At 36.3% G+C, this 18,035-nt stretch overlaps 1 protein-coding gene, 1 long non-coding RNA gene and 1 other non-coding gene across 4 annotated transcripts; 2 read left to right on the top strand and 1 right to left on the bottom strand.

The window, feature by feature from the left end:
- The first annotated feature begins 2,150 nt into the window (after nucleotides 1-2,150).
- On the top strand, nucleotides 2,151-2,257 carry LOC145071901 (small nucleolar RNA R71). The gene has a single exon (XR_013690864.1). It is a non-coding gene; the product is annotated as a small nucleolar RNA R71 (small nucleolar RNA).
- A 4,636-nt stretch (nucleotides 2,258-6,893) lies between these two features.
- On the top strand, nucleotides 6,894-17,486 carry LOC145066043 (uncharacterized). Of its 2 annotated transcripts, none has more exons than XR_013688614.1 (4): nucleotides 6,894-7,099; nucleotides 8,961-9,860; nucleotides 9,968-10,125; nucleotides 17,387-17,486. It is a non-coding gene; the product is annotated as an uncharacterized LOC145066043 (long non-coding RNA). The 2 variants fall into 2 exon arrangements; XR_013688613.1 differs by lacking the exon at nucleotides 17,387-17,486 and adding an exon at nucleotides 10,564-10,757.
- LOC145066042 (laccase-12-like) lies at nucleotides 8,390-10,857 on the bottom strand. The gene is made up of 6 exons (XM_079013197.1): nucleotides 10,743-10,857; nucleotides 10,490-10,641; nucleotides 10,163-10,407; nucleotides 9,954-10,082; nucleotides 8,916-9,875; nucleotides 8,390-8,814 (listed from the first exon to the last, which is right to left on the bottom strand). The coding sequence occupies exons 1-6, from the start codon at nucleotides 10,839-10,841 to the stop codon at nucleotides 8,684-8,686; spliced, it is 1,716 nt and encodes a 571-aa protein (XP_078869323.1). The 5' UTR covers nucleotides 10,842-10,857; the 3' UTR covers nucleotides 8,390-8,683.
- Nucleotides 17,487-18,035: the final 549 nt, after the last annotated feature.

Here is an 18,035-nt window from a genome sequence, read left to right as displayed (position 1 = left end):
TTCTAATAGAGTTGGATGACATGATCTAAGTTTTTAAAACTAAAATGCAAAAAGAAAAAAGAAAAATTTTGCAAACCAAACTCGGGTTGCCTCCCAAGAAGCGCTTCTTTTTCTTGGAGTCTTGAGCTGGACTCCGTGCCTCCTACGTTAAGTCCTCGGAAGAATCCATCACTAGGATCTTTTGTTCCTTGAATAGCCTCTTGTAAGCTTGAAGTCGCCTTTTGTATGCCTTCTTTGAATTCTCTTTTTTAACTTTCACCTCTTCTTCAAGCTTGCGTTTGGTCCCTTTAGTTTCTTCCTTGCACTTCATCGCATCCTCCTCCTCTTTCATCACCGGCTTTGTCACTATTGAAGTGACCTCCTCTTCATCACTTGTCATCTCCTCCTCCTCTTTGCTCACCCAAGAAGGTGGACTCTTGTAAGCTATGACTTCAACCAAAAATGGAACAGATGCTCTAGGTTTTGTTCTTTTGACTTGATGAACTGCCTTGATCTCTTCTTCCATAAGCTTTTCCAGTTCTTCTAGTTCATTATCTTCATTGATTGTGAACACCTCTTCTTGAACATGTTCCTGTGGGAAGCCATCTTCTATCCCCAAAACTTCTTTTTAATCTCCAACTCTCAAGGTGAGCTTAGACTCGCAAATATCAACCAAAGCTCCAGCAGTGTTAAGCAATGGTCGGCCAAGGATAATTGGAACATCGGGATCTTCCTTCATATCCAAAACTACAAAGTCTATTGGAAAAACAAATTTTCCAATTTTCACCAAAATATCCTCCACTATGCCCCGTGGTTGTGTCACTGAACGTTTCGCCATGTGAATCGTCATTTTTGTAGCCTTCATCTTCTGAATTTCCAATTTTTTATAAAATGAAAACGGCATCAAATTAATGCTAACCCTAGAATCGGCTAAAGCATTAACCTTCAATTTATTACCAAACTCACACGGAAGAGTGAGGCGTCCAAGATCCCCCATCTTCTCTGGTGTCTCTCCCAACACAGCTTTTGAGCTTTGTTCACTTAGAACCACCTTAGACTGCTTCTTTAATTGCTTGCGAGTGTCTATCAAATCTCGCAGTAATTTTTGATGCTCGGGAGTTTTGGATAAGGACTCGACAAAGGGAGTATTAATCGGGATCCCCTTCACATGCTTGACAAACTCTTTATGCTCTCTCTCTAGTGGACTAAGGGTAGCTTGGGAAGGAAAAGGCAAAGGCGGCTGATAAACCGAACCAACTACAGAATTTTTCTGTTCATGACGGGCCCACGTGGTGAACATATAAGGTTCACGTCGTGAATTCTGGAACTCAGCAGCTTCATGATTTTCGAGCTTGGTCTTCTTCATCTTTGGATTAGGCTGCTGTGGTTCTTCTTCCAATGCCTCCAGGAACTCAGAGATGGCTTCTTCTTCGGTGTCTATGGCCATTACATGAGATTGGGTCTTCGTTTCGGTATTTTTCGGGGATAAATTCTCATGAACTAGAGTGGCTAGTTGACCAACTTGAACTTCAAGGTTATAGATGGAGGCTTGCTGATTCTTAATTAAAGTTTGTTGTTCCATAATAGCAGAATCAGTGGCATCGTGTCTCTTTTCCGAAGCTTCCATAAACTTCATCAACATAGTTTCTAGATCGGGTTTCTTCTCGGCTGGTGGCTACTCCTTTTGATAAAAGCCTCGACCTGTCTGCCTATACTTCTCTTCTTTTTGCTTCTTATACTCTTCATATGGCAGCCACTCCTTCTTCGGTTTTCTCCAGTCCTCATCAAACTTATCCCCACTTGAGTAGCACACTTGAGCTTTTCTGTTCCCAAACTCATCTAAATTGCAGTCCTTGGTCAAGTGTGGACCACTACATCTCTCGCAACCCACTCTTATGGCATGTATTGACTGGTCTATTTGTGTTATCCTTCGATCCAAATTATTCAGCATAGCCATCACAGCTACTATTTCTTCAGTTTGGGCCCCTCCACTGCTTTTGATTCCATCTTGCCTAGGGTTGTGGTATTCGCGAGAGTGCTTCGCGAATTCTTCAATCAGCTCCTTAACCTCCCTTGGATTTTTCTTTGTCAAAGGTCCTTGAGAATCAAGGAGTTGTCTCGTCATAACGTTGACCCCATCATAGAAGATTGACATCTCTTGTTGCACATTTAGATCATGCTGAGGGCAATTTATGAGCAAGCCCTTGTACCGCTCCCATGCTTCGTATAATGACTCCCCCGGTTGTTGCTCAAAGTTGGCTATTGCCTTCTTGAGTTTGGCTATCTTGGATGGCGGGCAAAACTAGTCCAGGAATTGCTCACGCATTTGAGCCCAAGTGGTAATTGTACCCGGTGGGAGTGACTTTAACCACTCCTTAGTAACTCCTTTGAAAATGATGGGAAGCATCCTAAGCAAGACTGTGTTTCTGTTGACATTTGGGACATTGAAGTAATCCGCAATGTCGTTGACTTCATCTAGATGCTTAAAAGCATCCTCATGATCTTTCCCAAAAAATGGGATATCCTTCAGTGCAGTCAATATGTGCCCCTTCAACTCGATTGTGGCAGTGGCAGGTATTGCGGGTTGGACTAAACCGGGACCCATATCTTCTCGGATCCGCTTCTTGTAAGCTCCCATGGACATCTCTTCAATTGCTTCCATCTCGTTCCTTGGCTCGTTCTCGGGTTCGCTCGAGTGTTCTTCAAATTCCGGCTCGGTATCGTATTCGGACTCGGTTTGGACGGGTGTTTGATCCAAGTGCTCAAAGTTGCTCTTGTGCCTCGCGGATGAACTTGACTCTCCTGTCTTCTTTCCCGACTTCCTTAAAAAAGCTGACTTCAATTCTTGTAAGGGCGTCTTTTTCTTGTGAATTGCAGACTCGGGATCTTCAAGTGGTGGCACCAAGGGTGTGTTTGAGCCTCTGGTCATGAACTCCTTCAACTTGCTAAACTAAAAAAAACGTAAAACTGAACTAAAATAAGAAAATACTAAAAACTGAAATTACAGCTTTCACGTCGTGAGTTTATTAAAACTCACGTCGTGAATTCTGTGACAGAAAACAAAATTTTTGTTATATGCCAACCAACTAAGCTAAAATAACAAATAAATAACTAATTACTTTTTGCAGATTTTATTCCACAAAAAAGGGACGATTAATCTAATGCAACTAAATAAACTAATAATCTAAGCCGTTCCCCGGCAACGGCGCCAAAAACTTGATGTGCACAAAAACACCCACTAATTTTAATATTTATAACCTAACAAACTTAAACTAACTATGCACTTGTAGGCAGTGTACCTAGTCAGATTACAATATAGTTTGGGTAAGTCGGGTGTCGATCACAGGGAACGGTGTTACTAATTGATTTACTTACTATTAAATTAACCTAATTATTAACAAGTTTAAAAGGGTTTTATCTGATTTTACAAGATCAGACGAACTTAAATCAAATTCGAAAAGTAAAAACACACTCTTGTTTAGTTTGAATCCACTTCTTTCTTATGGCTAGCTAATGTTTATGGATCATCTAGTTGGTTTTAATTATATTAGTAATTTAGTTCTAACTTTACCAATAATTAACTAATTCATGTCATACCATGTATGTTCACACACAATTAAACACATAACTAATTATGAATGTAAATATGCTATGTAAGATTTTATATAAACGCAATTATAGTCACAATACACGTTCTCTAGCACAGCTAAACTTATTTACTCTAATTACTAACTAAGATTGGTCAATCATAGCTCTAACAATTCAATGTTCACAAAATCATTAGGTAAACAAGTTCATGCAGTTAATGGTCACTAAGCTACACAGAACATGCAATCAAGCAATTAGAGAAACAAACATAAGCATGCTAGGTAATACAAATCAAACACAAGCAATTTTACCAACTAAACTAATCCATAAAAATTGAGCTATTCATAAGTTAGAAGCTTCATTTAGCTAAACAAGAGTAGCTAGATTCAGTTGCTCATCATAGCAACTAACAAACTAACACAAATTGAATTGAAAGGAAACATGTTCTTAATTAACTAAAATAAACTAAATTATGGACCTTCACTCTTTTTGGTGTTGAAAGCCTCTTCCCAGAACTTTTCTCTCCTTAAAATCGCCTTCTGGAACTCCTCTTTCTAGCCAAAAGTTACCTCTATTCGTAATGGTCAAGGATTTATATAGTTGCTGATATCCATAAATTCACGTCGTGAATAATAAGATATTCACGTCGTGAGTTGTAGATAACCGTGCCCGTCAAGGATTCCTTCACCCGCGTACATATCTTCTAGAACCAACTCTTCACGTCGTGAATAATCTTTTTCCAGATTTTCTTCACTTTTAATCTTTTAATTCCCAAAGTTTCTTTCTTTAACGCTTTTAGTCCCTTTTCTTCAAAATGTCTTCTTTTTGGCTGTAAATAACATTTAAGCTTATAAGTACCATTATTCTAAACAAATTACCAACTTATTAATAAAAATGTACTTAAATATTGCCTAAAAATATGTATAAATATGGGAATATCAGGGTTCTACTGGGCCGGGCACCACCCACTGCCACCTCGGGCGGTGGCTCACGGCGGCGGTCACCATTATCAATGGTGGCAACTTAAAATCTTGACACAAAAATAACATATATCCCTTCACACATAATGTACACACACAACCACCTCCTATGGTGGCTGGTGGTGGAAATGGGAGACAAAACACGGTGGCGGTGGGTTTTTTTTAGCTAAACACACAAACAGTCCCACAAGCACATCCACTAACATGTACATTCGAACACACATTCATACAACCACCGCTTAGGTGGCAGGCGTCACTGGAGAAGAATAAAACAACGGCCCAAGGGCCACCGACGGCCAAAATGATGATTCTGGCGTCGAACCCACGAGGAAGAGATGAACAGTGGGTTGTGATTGACTTGCCTTTCGATTCCGACGACTCGTGACCCTCGCATGACGACGACACATCCCTTCATCGGTCCTCGACAATCTTCCGACGATTCACGAAGTCATTGGCGACAGTGGGGACGTGACGACGTCATTAGACGACGCTACAGCAGGCGAATGGAGTGGTTGTCGGACTCGACGATGCAAGCGGTGGTTGAGATGCTCCAAGGATGGTGGCGGCTGAGTCCCTTTTGGTTTAGGGTTTGATGTTACATTGAACAAGAGGGGAGGGGGGGGGGGGACCAGGTTTTATTCTTGTGTCCCTTTTCAAACATTATATCCATCTTTACAATTTTAGTCCCTCACCACCATACCTTTTCAACTTTAATCCGAAATTTACCATCCAACCCTCAACTTCTAAGAATCTTTACATATTAAGTCCAAAATTTTTCCTTTAGCCTTTGCTTCCATAATTCCTTCCATATTAAGTCCCGAGGTTACCAATTAACCCCTAAGCCTTCAAATCACTTCAATTTAAGTCCATTAATTACCAAACGCACCCTGACTTCCGAAATCCTTATCAAATTAAATCCATAACTTACACTTTTAACCCCCAACTTTTTAAAATTATAACCTTTGGCACCCGGAAACCAACCCCACTAAAAATTACGGATTTTAGGGCTACTATTCATATTAATTTTATCTATTTATTTAATTAATAAACGGGGCATTACAGTTCGGGCCCATTATGTGTTTATTTATGTATGGTATGTGGTATGTCGGGGAACTCACTAAGCTTTGTACTTACGGTTTTCAGTTTATGTTTCAGGTACTTCTGGTTCTAAAGGGAAGAGCCTGGGCTGATTGTAGAGCACACACCACCTCGTTTCACATTTTGTGATTTACTCTGATATGATATGACGATTGATACATTTGTTTAATTTGTATTTTTATGATGATGTTTTTGGAATATTAGTTTATTAATCTAAAAATGATTTTTTTGGGTTTTATTTTTGGGACGTTACAATGATGCTTATGTACAACAAGAAAGAGGATGAATGGCATCACCGCTACCACCACAATGCTTTCTGAAAATCACCTGCCACCTCTCCTCCACCAACAACTCCGATCCCTTCCCATTAGTCTTTCTATGGTGAAGGCTCCTCTGATAGTCCAATCCTCTAGATTTGGGTCATTTAGATCTGTTCTGATTCCTAGGTTTATATATTTGATTTGATTTGGGTCATTCTGATTTCTTCTCCTTCTCTATCTTTCTCTCTTCTATACCACTAGTGGTTTGATTTGTACATCTAAATAGTTTTGATTCCTTGGGTTGCAGATTTGATTTGGAGCTGTATTTCTGTTTTTTCTTGGTATGGTTGTGCAATGCATGATGCGATGAACATGAAGCTGTTTTGTCATTGATTATGATTTTGATGTGGTTTTCTTTTGTGTTCTATTTAATGAAGCAGGAGGAAGGGGGGTTTGAGTGGTGGTTGCGGTAATTGATGTTTCCAGTAATCAAAAGTTTTCTGGGTGATTTTATGTGCTCGTAGCAGTTGGGTGCTCGTTGGCGGTCCAGTAGATGAACGCGAGCGAGAAAATGCGTCGGAGTTATGTGTTCGCCGAAGTTCTTGCTCACCGGAGCTTCGGTAGTCGGGATATCAGTAAAGGCATGTTGTGGTCGTCGTTGATTTGTAGGGTTGAACATATGAGAAGGGGTGAGGGGTGGGACCCACATTGTTAGTATAAATTACATTAACATGTTTTCTTTGATTAATAATTAATGAATAAACTAAAAATAAAACATAAAGGATATTATAGTCTTTTTATGTCTATAAGAGACTAAAAACATAACAAAAACAAACAATAAAAAAAAGTGCAAAATAAAAGTTATAAGCAAGGACAAAATTTTGACAAACCACGTAAACCATTTCAATAATTTGTTTAGTTAATTTACTCGATTAATAGGCAAATAATTGTATTTGGTGCTTTAGTAATTCTAATTTTCATAGTTTCAAGTTTCAACTTCCAATTTCAATTGCTTCAACACTCAACACTCAAACAGTTAACTATCTCCAGCCCCTTCTCTCTTAACCTTTCTTGCACCTGTCATCACGGTGCCTTTTACCGGCAACAACCATGCTCAGTTATACAGAACACCTTTACAAACACAAATTCGACTACATAACGTCTCGAATCATCATTCATTCTTACGTTGTAATGGTATGCGTGTAATCTCTCATCTTCTTGGTTTCATACGCATTGTCTTAGACTTTTAGTAAACAAATGAACGACATTGTGGTTAACATAAGGAGAATTTAAATCTCCAAACCAGAGAAGTGCTTACAGAGATAGTTGTCTCAGTGATTGAATCTTCCATTACGTCAAATCTACCATTGAGTAAAACTTTAGTAAAAGGTCAATGTAGTTCTTAATCGACCACACCTAAGCTAATATTTTTAAAACGCCGAATACAGAGTTAATTTAAACAGTTCGTATTCAGTATTACGATTCAACATTAATACTATCCACAATGTATGGAACGATTACAAACCCTAGATGTCGGGGACTCATATTGCCAAGTTGAGCCCAAAGCTTTTAGTCGAGCCCCTTACTATTCCTAATGCCTTATGTTGCATAATTGGAGACCATGACCTATTGACCTAGTCCAACTTATCTGTTTGATCTTCTTGATTGTCTAATTGCTAGTTTGGTGGATTTGCTTGGTTATAAACCTTCTATACCAGTTAATTTTTTGGTTGGTTTGTGCTTTTAGCCGATAAGTACTACATAGGTAGATGATTAGTTGTTGGTGTACTTCAGTTGTAGTACATATGTGTATATAGCTCTCATTGTGTGATTCAAGAGATCATCACAATTGAATGAGAATTCATTATTTCTGGATCATAAAATCTCAGCTAGGCCTCTTATGTGCATCAAAGTTACCTCAGAGTTTCTCTTAAGTTGAATGTGGTACAATTGAGCTACATGGCACATATAGTTCTCTCTCATTGTTCGAGTATCAGCAGCATGTATGCATTGTAGATTTGGTACAAGTTTCTAAGACCATCACTGGTTGTATATCATAATTCATAGCCCTTAAAGCATGGGACTTGAGTGATCTTTAAGGTACTAATTAACTACTCTCTTTTCAATATATATATCCAACTCTGTTTCTCTGTTGAAGTACAAAAACTTCATTTAGAAGTGGCCTGTTTTTTTGCAAGAAGTATTCCAGTTGTTTCGTGCTTTCACTGTCTTAAGATTGATTTATTAGGTCATCAATGTTGATAAACATCTTTTCACATGTATGTTACTTTTGTGCTTTTGATGGGTGAGGTTTTAACTTTTAACCTTTGTTGCTATTTAATCATTTGAAAAACAGATATTGCTTTAGCAAAACATTTCTTTTAGTTCCAGTATAACACAACCATGGACAACAAATAATAATGTATGTATAAATTATAAAACCTTTGACAGAGATAAAGCTGGTGAAATCAAAACAGAATAGAATGCTAATACAATCATGATCTTGTCATTACTTTGGAAACAAATCTTTGTGTTCAACTTCTGATTATAAAGTACAATATATCCATTCCATCTGCCAAATATGCCACCATCTTTAGTTGGTGCAGTCTGCTATAGTGCTATCCATGACAAAAACCAGAGAAAAAAAAGGGTAACAAAAACAAGAATAGAAAAATAGGAATATCCCCAATGTGGGGGGAAAGACATTTAAGTAACACTCATAATTTTAGACAACAAGAATGCTAGCTATTGTTGTTTACTAATTTGATGCCAATATTATCAACACACAGGTAAATCCGGTGGTGGTTTCTCCAATGTCTGCATTGGTCCAATTCCATTGTCCACAAGAAACACCATCGCCAAACCCCACCCAATGTGAACATCTAAGTGACAATGCATAATCCAAGCACCTGAAAAAATAAACAAGAAGTTGTCAAATTGAACAACAAACTTTGTTAAAAATCTAACTTTTTTTTTTTTTTTTTTTTTTTTTTTTTAATCTATTCTTTACCTGGATTATCAGCAACAAATCTAATAACTGCCCACCCTTTAACAGGTAAACTAACTGTGTTTCTGAGAGGTGGATCCACAAGGTTGAATTTAGCAGTGTCTGTTTTCGGATTAAAGTTTCCAAAACCTTCTGCAAGTATATAAAAATCATATCCATGAAGATGAATCGGGTGGTTTTCAGCTGTGAAGATGTTCGTTCCTTGCAACACGATCTGCACTCTTGCCCCATATTTCAACTTATAGACTTTTGTCCCACGAGAAGGCTGCCACAAAGACTGGCTCACATTCCCAGTGTAATCAAACTTCACCGGAGGTTTCGCCGGAAAATCAGTAGTAAAAACTCCGGGAACCCTTTGTTGATGTGCTTGAAGCAAGGAGAAGTTAGACGGGAGCACAAACGATACATTGTTCATGCTGGCAGTGAAGCGGGTCCCGTTTGGTCCCTGACAGTTTCTCGCCCTGGTTTTTGGCGGACATTGATTGATCCCTAACCCTGCTGTAATAAACAAACTGTCATCAATTTCAGTCGGAACCATCACTTTTCTCGGGCTTCTGAAGCTGGTGGTGAAGGCGGTGGCGGTGGCGGTGTCGTTATATGCCGGGAGAGGCGGCATGATCGGCTTTGAAGTGGCGCACTTGGCGGCTGTACACGTGGCGGTTTTGTACTCCAGAATGGCGGTTGTGGTGGTGTTGTCGAATGGTGCACCTTGTGCACTGGCGTACGCACGTGCAGCAATGTAGTATCTACCTGGCGCCTGGTCAGCTTTGATGAGTACATCTGTCGTTTGACCTGGACCAAGCATCAGGACCGAGGTTGTGAATGGTTTTACATAGGAAGCATCTGCTCCTACCACTGTAAGTTTATGGTTGGCTATGGTGAAAAAAAGTTGTTGGTTTAAAGCTGCATTGATCACCCGAATGAGATTCGTCTCCCCTGAATCAATGGGTACAATAACCGTATCTACATTGAAAACAATTTCAGGTTATTATTTTCGTAATTTTTCTTAAAGATTTAGTTAACGTGACAATTTTTTCAAACCTTTGCTTGAGCAGCTGTAAAGATCACCGGGTTGACCATTGATGGTATACGCATCAGAAACATTTGGAGCTGCTCCTGTTCTTGTGGCTTCTCTGATAACATCTATCGGGTTCGCATCCCACCATTCACCTGATGATGTCATCATCTCATTACATCAGTCATGAATCATCAGGTATATATGTATTTATGAATAGTTATAAAGTTTATACCAAGAGCAATGACTGAATCACGTTTGGGTTTAGGAAAGGGGTAGGAATCTCCTAGTTTAGGGTGAATAACAATAGCACCATAAACAGTGGCTCTAAGCCATGAGCTATGTGCATGCCACCAAAGTGTCCCTTCTTGCCCTGAAATAGTGAACCGGTAGGTGTAACTCCCTCCTGGTCTAATCGGACACTGTGTGATAAACTCAGGTCCATCTGCCCATCCTGTTGTTATTTGTCTCACACCATGCCTGAATAATCACAAACATATAAATAAATAAAATCTTTTTTTTTTATCTAAATATAAATGAGAATATGGTTATATAGTTATACCAATGAATGGTGACATTGTATCGAGCTTTGTTGACAACGTGTATCACTAAAGTGTCGCCATTGTTGACTTCCAGAGTCGGACCTGGGAACTGCCCGTTGACCGTGATGGAATTATGTGTCTTGCATAGCCTCTTGATATTTGTTTGTTGAACCTAAACATTATGTAAAACACTTGGCATTGTTACAAAATAAACGTAACAAATTACAAATACATAAAAAAATGAAAATAAATAGAAAGATAAATTAATCATACGACAAAGTCATGGTTGTGAGTCTTTGCGTTTGCTAAATATCCCAAACTTGAAACTAGAAGCAAGAAGCTGAGTAAAGTGGTGGTGAACACAAGTGCCATTGTGCTTAGAGGAATAGATGAGTTGTGGGATTGTGAGAAATAAGAGGTGGTTACTTATATAGGAATTGGTAAAGTTGGTTATGGTGCATGGGTGATAATGCAGCTGAGTTCAACCCAAGTTGGTGCACCCACTGACCTAGAACATATGTGATTAACATGAATGCTTGTTAACAGATTTTTCATAATCATTTTCTTAACAGAAGTTAGTTAGTAGATTACCAAATGGACTTTATTTACTATTATTTAGATTTCTTAAAATTTTGACTATATATCACTGTTAGTTTATCAGAGAATGAACAAATTATAGGTTTCACATTCATTGAATCTAACAAATAGTTGTTATTATGATTAATGAATAAGTTATGAAAGAAATTGATATGATCTATAATAAAAAGTGAGAATGTGAATAAAGCACGAAAGGGGTACAATCAAGTTTGTTAACATTGAGTTGTTGGGAAAAGCTTATTTTACCATTAAAAAAATAGAGCGAAGTAAATATGTTTTTTTGACTTTTAGTGTCCATGACTCAATCCCTAAATAAAAGTAAACCAATGGATGAGTTGACGTCAAAGGTAAAAGGGACTATTTTCCGTGTTTATCATAATCATTAATCTTTTGTATTACACTTTTGAAAACATTTATTTCATATTATAATTATAATATAATTTAAACACCATCTTAGAATAATTGTTTACTTTATATTTTTTAAATCGGTGCTAATGATGTTACCAAAAAAGAACATGTTAAATACAAACTAAATTACTTGCATGTTTTTCTATTTCTACATAATAGCTTCAAAAGAAAATAAGTATTAGTAGATACCTTAATACTATAATAAAACAAGTACGAGCTTTTAATATAGACCCAAAAATATCTTACTTGGTTACTAACCATACATAATTAACATTATAATTAGGAAAATATTATACTTATTTTGAAATAAATTTCATTTATTTGGTAAAAAAAAGTCATGCTTAGGTGAGATGTTGTTAGATTGGGGGTTTAACAACAAAATTAGTTAGTGATGACAAAGATAGATTCATTATTATGTCCCTCCTGCCTTGTTTGGTGGATTGTCCATCCAAAGTTGGATCCTTTGTTATACTTTTATTTTTTCAAATTATTGTTCGAGGAAAAGTCTTTCTGTCTTTTTATTTGACCCCCAAAAACGTACACACCAAAAATTATGGGATGGACCCTTTCATGTTTCAAGTTTAAAAAGCCTTTCTAATGAATTGCAACATACTTTTTTTCAACAAGTTGATATAACAAACTATCTTTATTTATCATTTTATGTAATAATTCTAATAATTTTTTGCAATTTTTAGTTTAACTGATAAGTATGTTGGTTTAAATAGTAAAAAAAAAAAATTGATAGTATCTTACATAGTATCTAAGATGCTATATCATGATGCAATTTAGAAACACATTGTATATCAAAAACATTATTATTATTATTTTAATCGAATTGCTAACATTTTTCGAAACAAAACTCGACTAAAAGATAATATTGTATATATTGTGAGATGTGCAAAATTAACGATGGTATCATGATATAACATATTAATTAGTTATGGTAGTCAACCTATCCTTTATGACATGTTTGATTAATTTATGTAACATGTGAACTACATCACATGGTGTAACAGTTAAATTTGTCATGAGTACAACTTTACACATGTGTAATCTTTAGTTTAGATGAAACTACGTAAGTTTACTAATAGTTTTAGTCGGCTGTTGATTTATTATGTAGTAGTAAATTTTCTAAATCTAAATAATTTAGTTCGTTCATTCTCTATTGATTGAACTCTTTTAATATTAATTAAAGAAGATTGCATAGTGCATTTGGTTTTAGATTTGAAATCAATTTATGTGCGTATAAGCTAAATTATTTTTAGAGATTTTTGCAATTTAGTGTTTGATGAGACCATAAAAATATATTATAGTAGCTTATAATCTAGTTTATGAGCTGCTACTTGAGATAACTTATTAATAAGCTGACTTATAAGTTAAAAACTAGTTTTTCAGCTAAACATAACATAAATGAAATCCATTGATCTATTTCTAAAGTCAAGAAAAAACTATTTCAGCATATTATTTTAGTGCCCAATATTGATGTTGTTGGTTATTAGACACTATAAATATATTAAATTTGTATGGGGTAGGAATGTAGGATACTATCATTATTATTAGTTAGTCATTATTTCCATATACAATTTAGGGACTTTTGTATATCTATAGACTATCAATGAGAAAGCATGAGGTTGATTTACAAATACTGTATTTATAAGGGTAAACTACATAAATTGTCATTGACTCCCTGTGGTTTAGGGTAATCGATTTTTCACTCGGACAGTTTATATGGTATTCTTTTATTGTAATTTTCATCACGGACCAACTTAAAATGACTATTTTAATCTTAATTAATATTTTTTTTTTATTTAACTTCTTTTTCATTATGATTTGTTTATTATTTATAATTTTAAAAAGTAAATGGTCACACCACATCTTTTATTCATTCTCCCACCTTTGTATGTAAGTCTGTAAGTGTGTTATGCAGTGTGGGTTGGTGTTAGGGGTGCAAACGAGCCGAGCCGAGTCCGAGCCTGGCTAGGCTCGACTCGGGCTTGTTTAAGTTCTAAGAGGCTCAAGCTCGAGCTCGGCTCGATTCGAGCTTCTTGTACTAAGCTCGACTCGAGCTCGTAAATAATTATACAAGCTCGACTCGGGCTCGGGCTAGGCTCGTTTTTTGTCTAACTTGCCTAAATAAGCTTAAGCTCGGTTCGAGCTCGTTTACTAATATCCTAAATTCCTAATCGACAAATATTTTAATATATAAAAAAATAAGAAATTATATTATATAAAGGCTCGTTTAGGCTCGCGAGCCTAATCGAGTTTAGTGACATAGGCTCGGGCTCGAGCTCGTTTAATAAACGAGCTTAATATTAAGCTCGAGCTCGACTCGGGCTCGTTTAAAATCGGTTCGATTCGAGCTTTTAGCGATCCGATCCCGAGTAGCTCACGAGTAGCTTGACTCGTTTGCACCCATAGTTGGTGTTTATGAATTTTTATCGAATCTTTTCTTCCAATAAAGCTATGAACTATCGGTTACTCAAACTATGCACTACACACTCACTGTTTTCTTTGAATTATTTCTTTCTATAAGATCATCATTTAATCATCATTTTATGATTCAATATTTGTGGTTATGAATCATATGCAAATAAATCCATGAATATGTTCTGATTAATTTTTTATTAATGTATTTTGTTAAAGGAAAAAAAAGTTTATTAAATTAAAATAGGTTATATCAATCGGTCATTTATTTCATAAGAGAGTCCAATATTAATTAAAATCAATCGTATATAAATAAAGGCTCGTTATTATAGTTAATCGTACAAAATTTTCTACAGTTACAAATAATGCAGCATATATTGTTTCCATTCATCAAAACATATTTTATAGGGAAATGATTTGTACACAACAGTTTTTTGTCATACACAACAATTCATGCATATACTGTTTCCATTCATCAAAACTAACCATAAAAAAAGCTCCATGACATTGTTGGCCATCAGGTTATCCAAATCCAACCATCTAAAAACTGCATTCCAAGTTTTGACAACCATTCACATTTCAGATTCAAATGAATGATATCTCCGGGATCCATACCACACATCGGACACAAAGTGAACATCAATACCCTTTTTAATCAACTTTTTTTCTGAATCAAAAGACGGTCTAAAACAAGACGCCATATAAGGATATTCACTTTATAGTTTATACGGAACAACAAAATTCCATCTTGTGACACAAGTAATCGTGGGTAGGAAAAAATCACCCAACAACATTCAAACTTCACTAACAATGAATTGAGCATCAATATTTAGCAATGTTTTGAAAACCGGACCGGACATTGAACCGTTCGTCATACCGGTTCGATGGTTCAGGTGGTCGGACCGGTTGGACCGTTCCTAAAAACCGGATATATATATATATATATATATATATATATATATATATATATATATATATATATATATATATATATATATATATATATATATATATGGAGTAATAAACGTTATTATTTAGTATATAAACATCCTTTATGTGAAAATTATATATATATATATATATATATATATATATATATATATATATATATATATATATAACATATCATATTCGAGGTGGAGTAAGAAACATTATTATTTACTCTATTGTTTATGTGAATATATATTTTTTTTAAATAAGAGACAAGCCAAAGAACCTTCTTTCTAATTGTGAAGTCTTTTGTTCCCAGTCCCACATCGAGTAGACGAAAGAAAGAAAAGAAAAACATAGCTTAATAAATAGGAGGGAAAGAAGTAAGTTGGCAAAGCAAATCCCACATCGGCTGTGGATAAAAAGATTAAGGTTTGTCTCTGTGACAACCCGATATTTCAAATCTTTGTAATGACCTAAAAAGTCAAGTATTGTAACCACTTTTGAATTAATAAAATAACTTATATATATATTTAAATCAAAAATCCGGTAATATCCGAAGGAAGAGTCAGCGTCCTCATCCGAGTTACGCGCTGCGTAACCTCGTACGCCCCGCGTACCCGAGGGCCTTGCTCTCGGTCCGTCCACTTCGCCCCTATGCGAAGCTACCGACCCGTCCCGTCCGACCCGTCCCATCCGACCCGATCCGTCCCATCCGAAGCCGAGGCAGTCGAGGACTCGGTCATGCATGACGTACGCGTACGCGCTGCGTACGAGCGTACGCCCCGCGTACCGAGGCTTCTCAGACCCCCTATAAATAGAATGCGAGGGTTTCCGGAAAAATTGCTCATTTCTCTCCTTTCTCTCACGATCTTGCCTCGATTTCCGTGCCCGTTCAAACCCGAAGCTCTGGTCTTTTTGCTCAAGTCCCGAGGGTCGATTTTACTCCCGAGATTCCCGAGAATCCCGAGAAAAATCCGTTTCTCAAGACGAAACTCTGCCCGGTTTCCCATCTTGCTATCTTCAAACATTCAAGTGAGTTCATACCCCTAATCAATATTTTAAATGATTTTAAATGCTTTAATGGGGGGGGGGGGGGGGGGGGGAATACAAGTAGAAACAAACATGTTATTAAATCATTGATATGTATTTTATAACTGTGTTTGTCATTTAACAGATTTCACATGCTACAAAATGTGATGCATGAAATGGTTTTACATCTTAAAAGCACATTGTTACCAAATGTTTTACCTTTGAAATGTTTATTAAAATGACATCAAGTCATTGTTAATTATTGTTCAAAACCCATAAGATGTCTTACAAAACCATTTTTCATTCTTGAATTAAACTATGCATATACACTTATATTCTTATATATATATATATATATATATATATATATATATATATTGATGTTATAGTTTACATCTTTCATTTAGTTTCCCACACCCTTGAGTAGTAAGAGTGTATAAACCTACATGATCAACCAGTTATATTACAGTAAGTTATCATAGGGATAATTTGAAGATATCCAACATTACTTCTATTACAAGGAATCACACAAGAGTCAGTTCATTCATGAGTCATTATTAGTACATTACCTGATACATGAGTACCTTTACATATGCTTACATGATACATGAACACAGTACATGAATACCTTTACGTAGATACATCGACTTGTGTATACTTACATGAATATATGAACCTCGGTTCATTAGGATGAATTATTAGTACCTTCAGTAAATCGTCCTGCCTATCCCAGTTCAACGGGAGTCAGTTACGGGACTAACCATTCCTGGAACCTATTGTTCGCTACAGAGGTTAATTGGACAATCTTCGGATGTTCATTAGGTTATCTATTTCGCTTATAGCAAGGTAGAGTCAGTTACGGGACTAACCATTCCTGGAATCTACTGTTCGCCACAGAGGTTAATCGGTCAATCTTAGGATGTTCATTGGGTTGTCATTACATATATTAGGAGACAGTTACGGGACTAACCATTCCTGGAACCTACAGTTCGCTACAGAGGTTAATTGAACAATCTTCGGATGTTCATTAGGTTATTTACTTCGACTACATCGATGTAAAGTCAGTTACGGGACTAACCATTCCTGGAATCTACTGTTCGCCACAGAGGTTAAATTGAACAATCTTCGGATGTTCATTAGGTTATATCTGTCGCGTCGGCAACGTTGTGTTACCCCCGGGTAACCCAAGAGTAATACTTTCATGGTTATATTTTCCTATTTACTTTATTTTGTGATACATTCACATAAACGATGAGTTAGACTAAGCACTTTTAGTACTAGTCATTACATAGGAAAAACTATCATTTACAAATAGAACATTCGGGTCTTGGTAGAAGACTACATTTCATACTTATAGAAAATAAGGGTTTTTCTAGGGATTTCATACTTACCTCAACATTTTCATTTAAAGGTTTACATGGCTTTCATAACAGATTTTCACAAACCAAAGGCAATGACACTTATATACTTATGAATTCACCAGCTTTAAAGCTGATACTCGTTTTCAAAATAACTTGTATTTTCAGGTCATCAGTACACAAGTACGGAGGCCAGGTTTTGAGAAGACGGAGCAGACAAGTTTCATCTTTTATTTTGATTGTATATTTTTGGTGTCTTATTACAATGAAAGAACACACATGTATTAAGTTTTACTTATAATGAAATGGATGATGTTGTTGCTTGTTTATTATATTACACTGTTGTGATACTGTACATGACGTCCTCCACCCCTGAACGTTTCCGCCGTTCGTGGTTTTGGGGTGTGACAGATTGGTATCAGAGCATTGTTTATAGTGAATTAAGTATATCAACCCATAAAAGATATACTAACTATAAATACATGGGATTAAAACACTTTGTCTCAGAGTTATACTTTTAAATAATAAAATATTTAAGTAAATTTACGTGCCTGCATTCATACTAAAATCAGTGTCACAACGACAAGAACAAAAGTATTACGATTGTTGAATATCACTAGTAAGTCTGGGGATATATGGTCAGTCTTAGGAATGGCATAGCCTGATCAACTATGTTGGTTCTAGGAGTGATTAGAATATGCCCAAGAATGGTTGTGATATGGCAACAAGTCTAAAAACTAACCAACACAACCATAAAGAAATACCATAGGGGTATTTGGTCTTACTGTAATTATCTTAGTCAGTTCGTCTATTTTAG

The sequence above is a fragment of the Lactuca serriola genome, chromosome 8 (genome assembly GCF_051521515.1).
Source record: "Lactuca serriola cultivar US96UC23 chromosome 8, Lser_US96UC23_V15, whole genome shotgun sequence".
NCBI classification, from domain to species: Eukaryota; Viridiplantae; Streptophyta; class Magnoliopsida; order Asterales; family Asteraceae; genus Lactuca; species Lactuca serriola.
This window is presented reverse-complemented; position numbering and strand designations above follow the sequence as displayed.

What these genes read in the sequence shown, in the direction of transcription:
- LOC145066042 (XM_079013197.1), bottom strand. Translation starts at nt 10,841, where the DNA reads ATGGCACTTGTGTTCACCACCACTTTACTCAGCTTCTTGCTTCTAGTT. An exon ending in CTCACAACCATGACTTTGTC is followed by an intron (nt 10,642 to 10,742) that starts GTATGATTAATT and finishes CATAATGTTTAG; the next exon opens with GTTCAACAAACAAATATCAA. An exon ending in ATTTGTTGCTGATAATCCAG is followed by an intron (nt 8,815 to 8,915) that starts GTAAAGAATAGA and finishes TTATTTTTTCAG; the next exon opens with GTGCTTGGATTATGCATTGT.